We start from the raw sequence: 17,937 nt of genomic DNA, 5'->3' as shown, positions 1-17,937 counted from the left end.
TCCAGAGTCATGAGCTGTGCTCATCTCTCCTAGATAACTTTGTAGACTTCCCTGTGAGTTAGCTTGTAGATAGCATCATGCTGTCATGGCTCTGTTATTTCTGTCATATGGATTAGGCTGAAGAGAGCTAATTGTAGACAACCCTGCAATATCTCAAGCAGAAACAGCTGTTGTTTTGACTTGTAGTGGTTCTAATCTGCCTACCTCAAAATTACTGTTAAAAGTGGATTTTTATTTTGGATGTCCATTCTGGAGTTGCTGTTGCTTTTATGATGCAGTGAAGTACAGAAGGGAACTAGTGTTAGCTGTTAAGCTGAAAAAGTTAATTCCAAGGCTGCTTTCCTGGTGTGTGTGGTGCGGTGCAACCAGTCAGAGATGGAGGCAGCTGAGTTGGTTACAGAGGTCTGAAATACCCAGCTCCGGTGCATAAGTATATGCTGGCTGCAGGAGGCCTTTTTTCCTCAGCATATATTTCTTCAGAAATCACCAGCAAATTGTCACTGAGATTTGTAATTCTAATTCCTCTTTTTCTTGCCTTTTAAGTAGTCTCATTTGCAAGTAATGGGCAACTTTCTTTTGGCATGTTACCCATTTTAACTGCTGTTTCTGTTTGACAAACCGAAGCTGCAGAGATTATTTCATCATGAGATAAAAGAATAAAATTCCAGATAAGAGGAACTGAAAAGAGCTGTGCACATTATTCATATCAAATAAATTTGAGTTTTATGGATCTAAATCCATTTAAAATAAAAGTTGGATGTTGCATATATTTGTGGGCTAAGAAAGAAGAAAGGCTTAATGAGCAGCATAGATTATCTTTCTCATTTCCTTCTCCTGCTGAGGTAGTTTCTTCTGGTGAAGATGAGCTCTCTGAAATGCAGACATTTTAGAAGACAGGAAAGAGCTGCTTGCTGTCTCATCTCAACAGCAGTTGCCATCACTTTACACTACCAGTAAGGAATATGTGGGTCACAATTTAAGTCTGTAAGGTTGTTTATGGAGCTGAAGTTATCTAACACATCCCTTCACCAGCATGGCATCTGCAAGGGGCTAGCATCCCTTCAGTGAAGAGGTCCACATTTATCAGAAACTTTGGGTCTCTGGTTTACATTATTTATCTGTGAGGCCATCATGTTGGATATCCCAAAATACTTTTGAAGTGCGACTGCCACAGACAAATAAAGCAAACTGGGGGAGTAAACCAAGAAGGAAGAAAATGGTGGGGAAACAGGTGTTCTTAATGTTGAGAGAATTTCTCTGAAGGAGGGAAGACACTGCAATATGTTTAAATAAATAAAACCCTTCAGTTTGTTCTTACTTAGGTGGCTGAGAAATGGTGGATAAGAGTGTCTGCATGGTTCAAGGTTTATATTTAACTTGCAATCTCATTTCTTTTACATGATGTCTAAGGCTCCTCAGGGTTTTTAAGAAGACTCAAAGTCAGGACATTAATTAGAAGAGGAGAATTGTAATGTGGTAACTGTTGAAACAAGCAGATAGGAGTGTTCCCTGGAAGAAAGTTTTCTTGAGTGTGAAAATTATATCTAAAGAACATTGGTTATGTGTATTTTCCTCCTTGTGTGTCACATGTATATGGTATAGGATGTATTCACTATGTGGTGTATGACTGAAATGCAGAAGCTATGCAAGCAGTTCAGTAAGTAAACAGGAATTTTGTATGGGAAAAGTTATGTGCACCAGGGAAATGTAGGCAAGGGGGAGTGCTAATATGTGGGAATGTGATAAATCAAGAAGTGCTGAGATTGGTGTGTTGTACTAAAGAGATTCCAGTAGGTGCACCTGGCACAGGGGAGTTGCCTCTGATGCATTGGAGCAGAGGCTGCAAGGCACAGCACTTGTGTTTTGCTTCTGCTGCTCTGAAAAATAGAGAAAGCATTCTCCTGCCTCTTCATGAGGTGGCTTAGAACTGCATGAGACTCTGTAGATCTAAAATGTTGCCAAATTGAACATTGACGCATTTGAGTTTTCTTAATTTCTGATTTCTTTTTCTTTATTTGTAGGTTTATAAAATTTCCCCCAAATTTGCTTTCTTGGTGACATCCGGTCCCTTTGTTTACACGGCAATAGCTGTCATAAATGTGCTTGTGAACAGCAGTCTTCTTCGTGGGGAGGCCCCCATCATCCTCTCACTGCATTCTTCTTTCACTGTGCCAGACAACAGATTCCAGGTTCAGACAGGTGAGTGCCTCCTGACACAGAGGGGAAAAGTAGCTCCCTGTTGATTCACACGTCTTCACTTGTGATGCAAGGTTGACTCAAAGCCCTCTGTTCTACTGTGAATCTTAATTCTTTCTATTAATGACATAATTTACATGTCTGTGGCAAAGGGGTGGCAAATTGTAAACAGTTAACCTCATCACTTTGTGGTTTTTTTGGGATTTGTTTTTGGTACATTACAAAATAGTTGTGCTCTTTCTCTTGCTTCTAAAGGTGGGAAGAGAAAAAAAATCCAAGAAACATTTATTCATAAAATCACAGTGCAGCTACTTTGTAATGCTTGTCTCAGTTTCAAATTAAATTTATGTTAAAAGCTGCCTTTTTGTGTTGTGATGTAGGAGAATTGATGAGCTGGAGGATTGATTGCTTGTGTATAACATGAGCAGGAGGATTGCTTATGCAGTATTTAGCTTTCCATGGCTGCTGTATTGCAGCAGTTCATGCAAAGTTTGACTGATAATAATCTAAAGCAAAATTGTACCCACGTAATAGATTTTGAGAGTAGAGTGTTGTCATTTAAAATCTTCTTTGGGCCCTGTTTGCATGATAAAACTTCTTGCCTGGTTGGTTGGTTGTGTAATGAGGTAGTGACAGGGACTGAGCATACAAGCAGAGTTAATAAATGTCAACATGGTACTTTTGTTCAGATACGCTTTGTGTGTTGTTTATGCTATGTTAATAACTGTATGGCAAGACATCACTTCAACTGTGCAGGTGTGATGCCTTTTTCCACTGCTTAATGTGGTTATGCAGATAGGCAGGAGGTGTATTTTTGGGGTTTGAACCTTGTATAACATTGTTAGGGTCTGTAAGTTAACTGTAGAATTTCTTTGGATAAGACTATATGTGGAAATGAACAGATGTGCATGTAGTTAAGGTCTGTGTGCCTGATCACGTTCCTCTACACTCACTCTTTCTATCTTGTGCTCTTTCTTTCTCTCTTTTGAGCTTAAAGATGCCTGTATCTAAATATAACAGTAGCTTACTAAGTGTTTTGAAAGTTAGACCAATACTAATATGCATTAATGGATCCAATATGTAGTCTTTTAGACAAACTAAATTCTGTATTTCAGGCTACAAGAAAGAGATATTTGTTGATTTTTTTTCCTGAAGATTCTCATGGATAGGCTGGGTACTCAGGATTTCAGTGTGGCCAATTCAGTAGTCAGGTGAGGTGAAGTTAGTTAGCCACAAGTACATAGTGAAGGTCTTTTAGTATACAAGGGAAACAGTGAGTATTTTGTTACTAGTATCTTTCAGAGATCAAATTACTGCTTCAACCCAGTATTAGTGAGTAGAGAATTTACTGCAGCAACACAAAATGTATTTTCAATATATTTTCATCTGGTGTTTCACTGAATCTGTCCTGAGCTTCATGAAAGAAGCAAATGATAGCCCTGAGAATTCTGTTACTTTGTTCTCTCTTTTGGAAGTACATTTCTGTAGGAATAACTACCCTTTGCTTTCAGTGCTTCAGTTTGTACCTCGAAACGTGGATATTGGATTCTGCACTTTTAGCCAGCGCATTGAGAGAGGGCTGACAATGGCATTCCTGGAGGTGAACAAACACCAGGAGTTCTACAACTTCACTGTGCAGGTGAGAGGATCATCATGTTTTGTGTCTGTCCCTTTTCCCCCCTAACCTTTACTTGTCTCTGTTTCATCCAGACAATACAATGAGTTAGGTGTTCACTGGCTGTCACTTGCAGTCTAGGTCATGGAGCACTATGAGGATTTGTCATGAAGTCAGTTGGGTTTTTCCCCCTACAAAATAATATGGCGCCACATGTTACAAGCTTTTACAAGCTTTTTTGAAAAAATGAACCAAAGTGTGATGATTTATATTCAAAAACATTTTAGAATATGATAGAGTTAATAATTTCTCAAATAAAAACTGTTCCAACTGTTACTAGAGTCATTCCCATCATAGTTTACTATAAAGGACTGAGGTGTGGTTAAAAAGTTTTTGTTGGAAGAAAGCTTTCAGGTCTCATTGCCATGCTGGAGACCCTGTTAGCAAATGTAGGAGTTACATGACCCTGCCATCACATGCACAAAAATGCAAGTTGCTTCTAAGTTCTAGAAATACTTACAGTATATGATGTCTGTGACAGCTGCTACTGGAACTTCACATATGAAAGGTATTGCACATGTGCAGAGCTCTGAATCACACAGCAGGGCTTAGAGCTCCCTGAAAAGTCAGCAATTCAGTTTAATGATATCAACTCCCCCTTCTGATTGAATTCTTAAATTTACTCTAACTTTGTTGTAATACCAAACTCAGTAAAAATTTTATTATTTTTTTTAACTGACACCATAAATACCCATTTGTGGTACCCTAAAATAAATTCAAGAAGAAAAATGACATAAATTTTAGAGTACCTAAAATACTATGTAGTACATATAGAGAAGTGCTCAGAACTTTAAACAGTGTCACTGCATAGACTGTAGACAGAACATAGAAAAAAATTTCTTGGTCTATCAGCTTAGCCAAATTATTTCAAATATTTCTTTTTGTTTGGCATAGGTTTATTTACATGAATACAGTTGCCGTGTATATTGGTGCCACAAAAAGGCTTCAAACCAGTGATGGGTGTGGGTGTGCACAGTGCAGGAGATTTTTAACAAAGAGAACATCATTTTTCAGAACTTTTTTTTTGCCGTAATCAATCCCTTTCTTCTGTTCCATGCAGTTTGGCATTTATCTAAGACTTAGTCAACAAAATAAATCTAGCTGTAAATGTCTTGCTAGGTGTTTTTTTCTCCTCATTTTCTGCGCTGTAGCTGTCAGATCATTCTGGATTATGATTGACCTTAAAGGATAACTCTTTGAAGAGGAATTCACATGTAACTTCACCTCTTCTGAGACTCAGCTGGCTGAACAAATCTGGAGCAGATGTTCTTCTGTCTTGATGTGAATTACCCCCCTCTTCATATAAGAGGGAAAAGAGAGGTCTATCAAGGAGGGGATGGAAATGACAGTGATTTTATTTTGCTGACCCTGCTTCACTACTGTCTTTTCAGATCCTGAATATAACTCTAAGCAGGCCTGGGGTGCCGTTTCGACAGGGCCCTGTGAGCATTGTTTTTGCCATCCGAGATAGGTATGGTTTTCTAAATGGGTCTGAAGTCAGCGAGCAGCTCAGAAACTTGTCTGTGGTGGAATTCAGCTTCTATCTGGGCTTTCCTGTGCAGCAGATTGCTGAACGTGAGTATTTGCTGTCCAAAACTGCAAAATACTTTTGTCCAGTATCTTCCCTCTCTACAATTTTAAAATAATTTCATGCATAAGTGATAATGCAGCTTCAAGTACCTAACTTGTATCATGAGTTCTGCAGGGCAAATCTGTGCCTCTTTGTGCTCACATTTTGGTGTTACAGCATCTTGCTGTTTTTGCCATCATACTTTCCTTTTTTGCTAGGTCAGTTGTGCTTAACCTTGCTTCATCAGTTCATTGGTCTTAGTCCAGATCTAAAAATAAGAAAATCACTTAGATCAGTATTTTGCTGTGAAGTGTAGTCCAAGGTATGTCTCTGTGCTTATGTCTAGAGAGGCCTTTGCTAATTCTCAGGAGGGTTCACTGTTTTCAGTGTTGTGCTTCTCTTAACTTCTAGAAACTCCTGGGACACTGGCTACATAAGCTGATATTTGCCCATATATCTGTGCAGTCTGTTATGTTGTAAGGTATTACCTTTCTCAATTTTTATGTACGTTTGCATGGCAAGTCTTTTTTTTCAGACCACCATCTCCCTAAATGTAGCTTAATGGGAACTGTGTGCATAACAGAGCTTGCTTGACACTTGGCCTTGACAACTTATGTTTGGTTAGATTTTTCAGATGACTCAGGAACATGAGCAAGATCATGGGAGTACTTGCCTTTTCCTGCTGGTGGGTGTCATTGACTCAGTCCATTAATTCCCCATTTCTCCTATCTCACTGTGCTTTTTAATTTTCAGCATTGCTTATGTGAGCTGTAGAGATGTATAACATCTGACACAGTGAGTTTTGCAATATAGTTAAAGATTTAGTGAAAAATCAGGTCTAATAGTAGCTGGTGTTCATTATGCAGCTGTGTATGTCCGTGAAAATACTGTAAAGAGAGTCACTGTCAACAGAAAAGTTGCTCTCCTTAGCAGCTTTCGATCTAGGTAAGATGATTGCACAGGATACTTCCCCATTTAGTACTGGAAGCACTCTAAACATACTAATTTTATGAAGGTTTTTATTTAACTTTTTCAGCATTTTTGATCCCTCTACTCCCATAATAAATTAAAAAATGTATGAGGTTGTTAATTCATTTCCATTAAGAATTTCTGTCCTCATTTGGTCTCACATACAGTGTGAGCTCTATGCAGTGGTAGGTCTATTTTTAGTGGTGCCAGGACCAAGTCTTGAGAATCCCTGTCCATAGATGACTAGCATTTCTTTTTATCTTGGAAGCCACAGAATATCTCACATTGTGGGCTATGGTCTTTATTGCTCACTGAATGCAAGTAAAATCTTGCTCTTGCCTTGATTGCTTGAAAAGACACCTCTCTTTACTCTGTCCTCTCTTTTATGCATTTGCACTTGAGTTTAGGTAGCTTTTAGTTTCTGGTAATATTTTTGGTGTTGCAGGACACTTTTTTGCCTGTGATGTATTACATCGGCTCTTACAGCTTTTAGTTTTGTCCACATATTCTGAAATTATATTTGTAGTGCATTTGCAGGCTTCCCCTTGCTGAGAGTCCATCTTTGGGATCATGCAATGGAGCTACAGTGCAATTAAGTGATAACAGAATTTCTACCAAGGCTGGTGTAGCCTGAGAGTCTGGTCATAGGGGGAAGACATTTCTGTTAAACATGAATGTACATGGTTCTCCTTGGGCTTGAAACTAGATGATCTCCAAGGTCCCTTCCAAACCTTTCTTTTCCTGATGGTAATTAGGAAATTTGAAATTATTTTAAAGCTTGTGTCAGGAGCTGTCCCTGTGTTTGCTACCTGCATGTGTACAGTGCCTGGTCAGTGGGGATGGTGCCAGTGCCAGTGGAGCCCTGTGGTCACTCACATGTCAATTACAAAACCAAGTAAAGTACAATGAGTGGAGAGCTCAGGATTTTAGGAACTATGAGATCTTCCCAAAGATTGCAATGTAGAAAACATGAGGATTTGGTGGATAAGGTGCCCTAAATTAAGAAACATCTTGTCAACATTTGACTTACTTGCTGTTAGAGGAACTCATATTTACTATAGATTGAGCCCATTGCAGGACAGCACATTTGACTTTGAACTGGTCTAGTTTAGTCTCAGTAGTGCTTTTATAGGCACTGTTCTGGAATACCAGCTCTGGTGCTATTTGGTAAATTGGCAAAGCAGGAACATAGTTTCTCAGATTACTATAGCTGTGGGTCCTTCTGTCAGCAAGCACAGAAATTATGAATGTAGTTCAGACTCTTATCAGTGAGACAACCGCAGCCAGTTATTTTTAGCTGTTCCTGCAGTTTTTCACATTGCTACTGTGACTGAATTTTGAGCCTAAGGGTTTTAGATCTTCAGTTTCAGACCCAAAAATCTGTCCAAAGGCTCAACAGCATTGGGCAAATCCTTCCTGAAGCATCTTACTCAACAGACTGTTGAGAGTGACCAACAGCCAGATCCTCAAAGCTACTTTAGCAAGGAGATACCTAAATGTTTTTGTTTTCTAGGCCCTGGACTCTACATTCATGCTTTGCCTTGCTCTACAGAGCAACTGTAGCATGGAAAGCATTACAACACCTTAGATTGATATAGCTGCTTTGGTCTGTGCCAGTTAATATGCAAACCTCTGCTTTCAGTGTGATTTTTTTTCTAGGAATGTTGGATATTTACATGTAAACCGTCTATGTATGTTATTGTTCATATGTAAATATGAAATGTTCCATGCCATACTGTTCTGTGCCATTTGTGCCTTAGTTTATCAGGCATGCTAACAATTAATACTCTTGGTCGTGACTTTTTTTTTTCCTTTAAGGATTCTGCGCATGATCTTGTAAGTTTTGAAATTGCATCTGAGGAAACTGTTTGTGGGTGAGCTGAGTGCCAGGGCTCAACCCCCAACTTTGGGGGCTGAAGTTGATCATACCCAAGAAAATCTGCTTGTGCACCTCAATGTTGTTAAGTGAGACATTGACATCAATATCCCAAATACAAGCCTTGTTCCAAAGACTGTATTTGCTCCTTGCCACTTGTTCACTTTGCATTGCCTTTCACACACTGTCCTCTCATGGTTTTTATTCATATAAATAATATGTCCTGTTTATAGTTTTAACTGTGTGGTTTGTCCCTGTGCAATACATCGTTAACACCAGGAATTCTTTGTCACTTTTTTCCCCACTCAAATAGAGACAGGATCAGGAGTGAAAATTGTTTGGCAGATGTGGATTATTCTTTGCAGGAATAGGACTGTGAAAACAGCAAAACCTGGAAAGTTCCAGACTTTCTTCTTTCCTCACAAGACTTCTAGGCAACTTGAACAACATGTTTCTATTCAGATGTCCAGTTTATGCCTTTCCCATGCTTATTTTTCATTGTCCACTTTACAGTTCATGTTTCAGAGTGTAACTGGGTCAGATAATCATGACTTACATGTCACCAGAAAGAAAACTAAGACTAATCACAGGATTTGGGTGCTAGTTCATTAAAAAATAACAGGAAATTATATATTTGGTATCTCTTTATGGCTAGCAGATTTCTTGGAGGACAGGTAAAGGCTAGCTGTGGAGTAGATGGCAATATTTGCCTTCATGAACTTACCCTGAATAAAACTTTGTTTTTATTAGGACTTTAAGTAAAGAGAGTTGCCTTGGGACTTGCTATTTTTTCAGTGCTAAGTAGGGCTTTGATGCATGTCGCCTGTTTTGGCTGTCTTGGAGATGTTGCAAAGCCAATAGGATAAATATAAAATTGAATGATACGGTCTAAGGACTGCAGAAATATCTGGTGATTTTTTTCTGGGAGGATTTTACATCAGATTTTAAACAGACACAGTGTGTTGCTATTGCCCATACCCAAGTATCTGCATGGAATCTTATTTTTCATTTAATGCCTTCTCATTTCAAATGTTGCATTCCCTCCATGCTTTCTACTGCTGTTTCCATTTATCAGAAATAAGAACGATCTGCATGATACCAGTTCTATCCTGCATGGTCCCACACATCTCTAGGAGAGAGTCAGAGATCCTTAGAACATCTGGCAATGGCTATGCTGCCTGAGTGGTGTGCTTTAGACTGCTGTCAGTAAGTTTCTGGATGAGCAGGTGACCCTTTCCCTTTTCACTCAGCACCAAATCGATGCTGTTACACGGTATGGTGCTCCAGGGCTGCCTGTTAGGATCTTCTAATGATGCCAGCATCTACTTCATTAATGCATCCAGAGTCATTAGCAGACCAGCTGCAATCTAGCTAATAATTGCATTTTGTCTGTCCAGCTTCCCCCTCAGAATAACAATCGGTCAGTGCTGTTTATAATTGTTAGTTCCAGAGGACATTAGAAATCTTGCAAATTTGATCTTACTGCAGTGCTGAGACTCCAGATGAGCTCAAGGTCTGAGTGTCAGTGAGACACTTGAGTGACCTGTGGTATAAGAATTAGAACCTGGATTTGCTGACTTTTGACAATTTTCAGCATTCTTTGTCAGGTTTTAGAACCTAGCCGTAGTTGGCAATGATCACAGCGCATCTTCCTTTGCAATGTCAAGATTTGCTACTCAAGTTGATTTATTTTTAAGTTGCATAAATTCCGTGGAAAGTTTAAATGAATAGTCACCCCACAATTTGCATTAATTAAATAATTTTCAAGTACTAATTAGAAAAAGTGTGACGAGCACAGTAAGTATTGAAGCAAAACATAATTTTGGGTTAAAGAAGAAAAAACTCAAAATTGCTAGGAGTTTGAAACATTATGGTCATGGGAAGGTTTTTGATTTCCTTATCGTGCTCTTTCCATGCACTGGAAAACAACAGAATCACTTTTCAGTTTAGTTTATGCTTTTTTTGGTTCAGCTTCCATTTCTAAATTGAAGTAATCAGTTTAGTTTATGCTTTTTTTTGGTTCAGCTTCCATTTCTAAATTGAAGTAAACAATTGCATGACTAGAGTAAATCAAATTTCAATCTAAAAGTTACAATCAGAGGAATTGAGTTGCAGGATGCCAAAAATAAATGGGTGTGTTTCAGTGGACTCTGAGGTGCTTTTTGCTTGTCAGAGTTTTGGAAATTTAGTACATGGTGATCATTTGCACAGAAGGCCAGTGTTTCCTGTTCAGAAAAAAAGGACCATGTTCTAACACCCTTCTGAATAGTAAGTCACAGAGTACCAGCCAGGTGGTCATCTTGAGACTAGTTGGTGCTATTATTGAAATAAAGCTGGAATAACCAAATTTTCTTTTTTTTTTTTTTCTTCCAATAGAAGTTAGTTATAAATCTGTGAAAATAAAAAGTAATATGTAACTAATGATTCTTTTGCTTTTACCTTAAACAAAAAGTTCCTAAGCTTTTTAAGGGGTAAAATAATCAGATTCATGGTACACTGACAGAGAACAGCTTGTCTACAAATTCTTGCATCATTAAATTCGAAAAACTTTAATTTTCTACTTCCCTGAAATGTGGAGTAGCGGCAAACTATTCCACAACTGTAGACATTTTTATACTAAATTGATCCAGCATGGACCAGGTCATTTAATTATTATGTGCTGCATTCTTTCTGTTCATGAAATGGTTTAAAAATTAACTTTTGTATAATGCTTAGCAAACTGCATCTGGATTAAATATTTTGAGAAAGTTAAGACCATTCCTTTTCCTTATTGCCATAGTGAAGCTTAAGACTTCCCTTGAGAAAACTGTTGGCCCAGCCCCCATCCTCACTTCTTTCCCAACATGTCTTTACTGCTCTCCAGTGGAAACCTTGGGAAAAATCTTGTCTATACTGAAGTCAGTAGAAATAGACTGTTTTCCTTACTGGGGCAAGGATTTCCCTCTTGAGCAGAGCTTTTTTTTTTTTTTAATTGAGAAATTAAGAAAGCTTGGAGCCACGAAGCCAAGCAGAAAAGCCATGAGGTTTGTCTAGAGCAGTGTTTCTACGTGCAGTTATTTGTGGGTTTTGTAAAAGAAAATAAAAAAAAATCAAGATGGTGTTTTTTTAAATGCTTTCCCCTGCACAAGTCTGGAACACAAATCATATGTGTTTAGTTCACTGCTTTACATTTATTGTTTCCTTGCAGTTTCTGCCTCAGAAAAGGTTTTATTTTCATCCTGAGACACTCACAAGTTGCTTCACTGCCCTTTGAGCAAGAGTCTGATCCTGCAGCTAGCTCAGTAAGAGTCACAACTCAGTGAGTTTTTAAATTCCTGGGAGCCATGACCTCAGTGCAGCAGCTTGGAGTCTTCCATGTAATAAATCTGGCTGTTCCAGTTAGCTTCTTTTTGTTAGACAAACCCAGCAGTGTACATTGGGAACACTTCCCTTGCCATTGTGTCTGCATTGCCTCAGGAGCAGAAATGCATCTGTGTAAATAAGATGCTTGCTGACAGTATAAATTATGTAGTGCCTTCTGGTTTTGTGTATGTTGTTTAGAATGCTGTTCTTATGGATGTTTTTCCTCCATTCTGTTTTTCCTTCAGCCTTTCATTATCCTAAGCTTAATGTGTCCCAGTTGATGAAATCTTCCTGGGTGAGGACAGGTATGTATGGTCTCTGTGAGTAAGTACAAGTGCAATTAGTTTGGTACTGGGGATAACTAGCCTGCATAAATATCGATAGCTTAGGGGTGCTGCATTTTTATGAGGTAATAACATGTCTGAGCTGAATAAATTCTAAAACCAAAGGCCCAGTGACCTGGAATATCTGGGAAATATAAATCCCTGGTCTAGAATTAATTACTGAAATTCCTTGATAATGCACACAAAGCACTTTTTGTCTTATAAGGCTGTTCATTCTTAGTGAAACAGCTCAGACTGTCAGGAATAAAGTATCTACTCTGCATGTTGTCAGTATGCCACATTGATTTTTAGGGATCTATTTTAAATGAAAATTAAAATTTTATTTGTGTGACACTTTTGACCAAAACAAGCCCAGAATAAAAGAGTGAAAATAGATGAATTCTGAGTACATGAAAGAGTTTCATCACATTTCATTTATCTCTTCTGATTCATTCACAGAAGATCCCTCCCACCAAAGTCTTCTGAATGTTTTATTCTGGAATTTACAAATGTGCTTGAGTTGTCACATTTAGGTGCTCAAAGGCTGTTGAGGTTGCCTGCCTGCAGTAGGTCTTACCTGCTGCTTTTAAGCCTGACTGGTGAGGAGGCTTTGCCTACCAAACTTGTTCTTAGGGTGCAGATGCCCCACTGCATACACTCTCATCTTCTACAACTTTTGTCACGTCTAGTTCACCTGGGGTATAAACTTGCTCTTTTTTCTGTGTTTCCCTGTCTCTTCTCACCAGTCACCACTTTAAGCAGGAAACCAAATTGCTCCTCAATTTCTGAAGTCCACATGGTTTGTTTCAGAGAAGATTTAGAATTTCAGATAATGCTCACTAATGTGAGAAAAGCTCCTGTGTGAGTCTCATCACAGTGGCATTCTTCCTTAGAGACTGGTTTGGCTTTTTTGGCTACACCTGCTCCCTCTCATGCTCAGCCTTAGGTTTGTCCATAGCTGCTGAAAATTCCCTTAGCTCCTGCAGTACAAAAAGGGTTCTTCCAGCTCTGAAATCACCTTCCGTTGGGTTTTGATAAACTTCCTGGCTGTAAGATTTTGAAAGCAAATTGCAGCAGCTTTTTTTTTTTTTTTTTTTTCCCCGTAGAGAATTTTTTTGTAGTCTCAGTTCTTGCAGGATTCTGGGAAGAGCTAGTAGGCTTTGACTGGGTCATTGCTTTCAGTCAGTGTTTTGTATTTTAAGGGTAATGAATCATGACATGGGAAACTGATAATCTATGCATGTAAAGATTTTTTAATATCAAATTACCCAGATATATGTGCATGTAACCCAATAGTAATAAAAAGCTGGGATATACAGTGTTCTCCCTCTGTTATAGAATACAATTCATGCTATTAAACATAATTTATTGATACTGAAATCCAGTACACAGGCAAGAACAGTTTTTTGCTTGGTGTATATAACAGCCTTGGGTCACTGTCTAGTTTGCTATTTAATTCTGAGATACTTAGTTTGTGATTGAATTTAGAAGACAGATACGGTTGATCTTAGTGAGAAATCATGTGAATGTGTCCTGTTTCTGACATCTGCAGTGAAAGCTTCAAATTGAAAAAGTGACTATATTAGATTCGGTTTAAAAATTAAAAAAATTAAAACTATATTTAATTGATTTTATCTAACTTGCAGATTTTTATTAAGCACTACACTTAAATGTGGAAACACAGAATAAGTAGCTTTTATAAAATACATACATTTCTAACAAATTTCATTAATTTATTTGATGCAGTCAGCAGTGAGTTGCTGTCCTGGAGAATTGTTCAGTTGGGTCATTTGAATGACTAGTGCTCCATTCACTCCACATTTCTCTAGTTGGATGCCATCTTGCAAAAGTCCACCCTTTTTTTCATTTTCCTTCAGTGATTCCTCCTTCAGTGTTAGCTGCCCCAGTAACCCAGGGTACCTGGTTGCCAAGTGAACAGGGCTGCAAACAATTTTTTTTGCATTGTGATTGGCATACTTGTTAATCTTATCAGGTGAAGTTGCACTTGAATACACAGCTTCATTCATGTGCTGCTGTTTTACTTTTTCTCCATGACTCTGAACCCTTGCCCTCCCCATCTCCAACTCTTTATCACTTCAGAACTCAACACTTTTGACTGCAATTAGTAGAAGCAGATGATTTAGACCAAGTTTTCTCTTCTACTAGTTTTTAAAAATTCATTGAATGCTCATGATTTTATGCATTTTTAGAATCCAAATAGTTTCCTTATTATCCTGGATCTGTCTAGCTTGGTTAAGGTTCCAAAAAAATCCTCTGCCTGAATTTTTTTTTCCCCCCACATTATTTATTTTGACTTCTTCCCACCAAATGTCTTCCTTTCCCAACAAGTAACCTCCAGCTGAACAGGTCAGAATTCCCATTTAAATTCAGCTGCTCACGAATTGTCCCTGAGCTGTCACAGGGTGACTCAAAGCTTGTAGTTGAAGTTGTGGAGAAGAAACTGAGAAGTTTTACTAATGAATTTGCTTTCTTGGCTTGCTTTCTGTGCAATGCAGTTCTCCTGGGTGTTGTCGACCAGCGAATTCAGGAGGAGGTGTTTCGGGCAGAGATGGAGCGGAAACTCGCTCACCTGTTCAACGAGGCTTTGCTCAGAGGCAGGATCTGGAGACGGGCCAGTTTTGCAGGCAGCAACATTGTGCAGGTATTAAGGGCACAAAATCAGAGGATGAAAAATAAAGGATAATAAATTAACTGAATAAGTTAACATGAGTGTTAACAAAGTGTTTAGGTTTTGAGTTGGGTAATAAAGGTGCGTGTAGCACCTTCAGCTGGTTGGTGATACTTGTTCTTTGCATCTAAAATATGGTTCTTCTTTCAAGCACCACGTTTTAAGCTAAACATAACAAATGCAAATAACTGATTAAGTGCCTACAAAAAATTTCTGGTGGCTTCTTAGAGACAACAGTGAAAATTGTTTTACCACCATCTTATTTTAGAAATGTTCTATCTTGTTTGGCTTACATGAGGCACCTAGCAAAAGGAGATGGGATGATTATCAGAAAAACGTTTATCTCCTGGGACAACTACTTCACACCTTTCTGATGTTTTGGCAACGGTGTAGAAATACAAAGTAGAATTCTGTGTGTTTTGATGCAGCAGTAGAGTAGTACATTCTACCCTTTAAATTCTGGTTTGTCACATTACTCCTGGTCCCAGGGTTGGATTTCAGGTAAAAATAATTAATCATGCCAAATTTTGCACACACAGCAACTTTTGTTGTTTGTATTCCGGTGCTGCTTTAAGAGTTACAGAGTCACAGGTGGATTTATTCACATGAAGTCCAAGAAGTCTTGGATATTTAATTTAAAGTTTTAAATTCTGATCTGTTCTTTCTAGTCAGTTCAACAATCTGAAAGCCAATGTACTTTTTTAATGGCTCATCTTCTTAAAAATTACCTTTTCAAACTAATTCACTGACAGTTGGTTTACCTCCCAGATGCCCTTTTTGCATTTCAAACCTATTGTCTTTATTTAATTTAATCCTATGGTTTTTGGTACTACTTAAATTTCCAGATGCTGGGATAGTCTTACTTCTGCATTCCTGTCTCAGAAACATCTGTTTCAGTAATAGAGATTTTATTTTATTTTTCTTCTATACAGCTTTGAATTGCTGCAAATAGGTGTCTGCTTCAGATCTCCTATTCCCAGCACCTCTTATTGCACTTTGTTCATTATGCCTTTGTCCTCCCTTTGCATATAAATTAAACAAATATTCCTTATGTTGCTAGTGAATATACCATAGCCTATAAAATGTGTATGTTTAGATTACGGTTTTATGACTTTGCACAGTAAAGCTCAGGTAATTTATTTTTTCATGCACAAAATCATGGGCACATCCTTTTTAGATAAGGAGTAGTATTTTGGAAAGTGAAAATACAGCACTTTTCTTTTGACTTTGTATTATGTACTGGGACATAAGATGAGGTCTGCAGCTCGTGTTCCAGACAGCAGTGCTGCTCACTTATGCCATTTAATTAGTGCAGAGAGCCTGCCAACTGCTCTCTTTGGGCAGAGGAGGATTCTGTTCATTACAGTCAGCACATCTCACCATCACAGGACTTCTCCAGGTACTCCCAGCCCACCCTTTCAGGTAGGGTTAGAGCTGTAACAAAGGAGATGTGGAAGGAGGGAGGCTGAAGAGCAGTGAGGTGTGTGTGCTGGCTGTCCTGCTTTCCTGGATGAGAACAGCAGGTACCTGCAGGTGCCACAGCTCTTGGGTAGTGCTTTGGCAGGATGTTCAGGTGTGTGCCAGGTGAGGCAGCCTGAGGCTGTGGTGTGCAGCTTCAGTGATGCACCCGGTAGTGGGCTCCAGACTGAAGAATAGTTCCTTTCAAGGGTGTTCCCCTGTTAGCTGAGGATCTTGTCCATAGGATCTGCCATAAACCTTTTACTGCTGTTAATTCTGTTCCTCTTAGCTAAGTTTATAAGCTGTGTTTGAAGTGTGTTTGTGTCTTCTGGGGGAGCTAATAATGTTTCTTGTGCTTTTACCATCTATATTTTTATATATATATATATTTTGCACACAAATCAGTGGCTGCTATGAAAGTAGAGCGCAATGAAGTGAAAATAAGAACAAAAGCTGCCAACACCAAAAGTGTTGCATAGTTTTAACAGAACATGTATATCTATTCATCAAAGACTAGACTCACATTTCACTTGCCTTGTGACCCTACAGACCAGAGTTTTTCCTGAGGTGAAATATATTTATAGTGTATTGAAATGTGACATTTCTAAGCTCTGTGGAAAATCAGGACTGCAGGTCAAGAGGTGAAGCAATTATTTGTAAATGTTACTGCAGGCATATTAGTTTCCTTCCACATGCTCAGGAAATAGAAATGAATACCCTATGAGGTTTAGATTTCGTTTCTAAAAGCATGTGTTAGTACCTAAGAATGTTAAAAATCATGCTTTAAACCTAGGCATGCTGAAGAAGAGCTTTGGAGGGTACCCAAATAGCAGGCTTTTCCCTCCTGTTTGACTGTCTGTGCTCTTAACAGGTGGCACTCCATGATAAAAAGAGAAAAAAGCCATTATGTACAAAACCCCCTCTGAAGCCTCACACCTGGTTGTTGTACTTCTGATAGTTCCACTGATTTTTGTGTGATGTTGTATTAATGTTTCACAGAGTATGTCATACATATTTCCAGTGTGCATCTGCTGTTGTTGCAGATTTGAAGGCACATGCTTACTGTGTCTTGCATTGCATCTGCAAAGACCTGTGCTATATTTTGTCAATAGTTTACTGCAGTAATTCTCATTACATTTTTTAGGAATTAGAGGGCTTAATTGTAGTTGAAAAATACACCAGCAGCTAATAAAAAATCCTAATTTTCCTTCATTTCAACATGTGTGGTCCTTTGAACGTAATAGAAAGTGAGAAACTGATCCTAGTAATTTAAACAAAGAGGAGTGTTCTGATTTAAAGATCATGTTAGATAGCATTTTAGTTGCAGTGTGTGTGAGGAGTAACAGCTTACGAGAGAATGTAATAGCTGAATCGAGCTTTTCATTAAGACAAAAATTCGTTGTCATGTTTTTCTGCTGACAGCTTGTGTGTCTCTCCTGACTGAGGAAAGCCTGTCTTGCTGTGAGTTTTTAGGTTTATAAATAAAGCCTTTGGGCACTGCTGCTGCTTCATCTTTTTCTCTGAGGCTTTTGGCCCCTCCAGCAGCTGTCCCAGGCAGTAACTCTGTTCAGGTTGCTCACAGCTAGTTCATACCTCTTGTCTGCTGACCACAATATACCTTGAATTTATTGCCCAGACACTAAAATCCTACTAAGACAGAAAGAGGATCTTTTTTGATTTTTTTTTTTCCCAGTATGATGAAGGATGGAAAGGGAAATATTCGTCCTGCACGAGCATTGGGGATAGTGTGTGCAGATGTGCTTGTTCCTAGGTAGTGCTCTTGCCTTCCAGACCCTGAAACAATCCACCCAGGGCTTCCTTGCTGCTGTGGGGATTGCT

At 38.6% G+C, this 17,937-nt stretch overlaps 1 protein-coding gene across 7 annotated transcripts in view; it reads left to right on the top strand.

The window, feature by feature from the left end:
- Window positions 1–17,937, top strand: part of KIAA1549 (KIAA1549 ortholog) — a 140,898-nt gene that overhangs the window by 76,057 nt on the left and 46,904 nt on the right. For 5 of the 7 annotated variants that reach the window (XM_021536577.3, XM_021536569.2, XM_077783365.1 and 2 more), the window contains exons 4-8: window positions 2,022–2,199; window positions 3,708–3,835; window positions 5,263–5,446; window positions 11,862–11,933; window positions 14,468–14,613. In XM_021536577.3, the coding sequence (XP_021392252.2) occupies window positions 2,022–2,199; window positions 3,708–3,835; window positions 5,263–5,446; window positions 11,862–11,933; window positions 14,468–14,613 (708 nt within the window). The remainder of the gene's footprint in view (window positions 1–2,021; window positions 2,200–3,707; window positions 3,836–5,262; window positions 5,447–11,861; window positions 11,934–14,467; window positions 14,614–17,937) is intronic. The other 2 variants (XM_031507962.2, XM_021536598.2) reach the window with 1 other exon arrangement.

Source organism: Lonchura striata, chromosome 5, assembly GCF_046129695.1.
Source record: "Lonchura striata isolate bLonStr1 chromosome 5, bLonStr1.mat, whole genome shotgun sequence".
Classification (NCBI taxonomy): domain Eukaryota; kingdom Metazoa; phylum Chordata; class Aves; order Passeriformes; family Estrildidae; genus Lonchura; species Lonchura striata.
The sequence above is the reverse complement of the archived record's forward strand: the minus strand, read 5'-3'. Positions and strand labels throughout refer to the sequence as shown.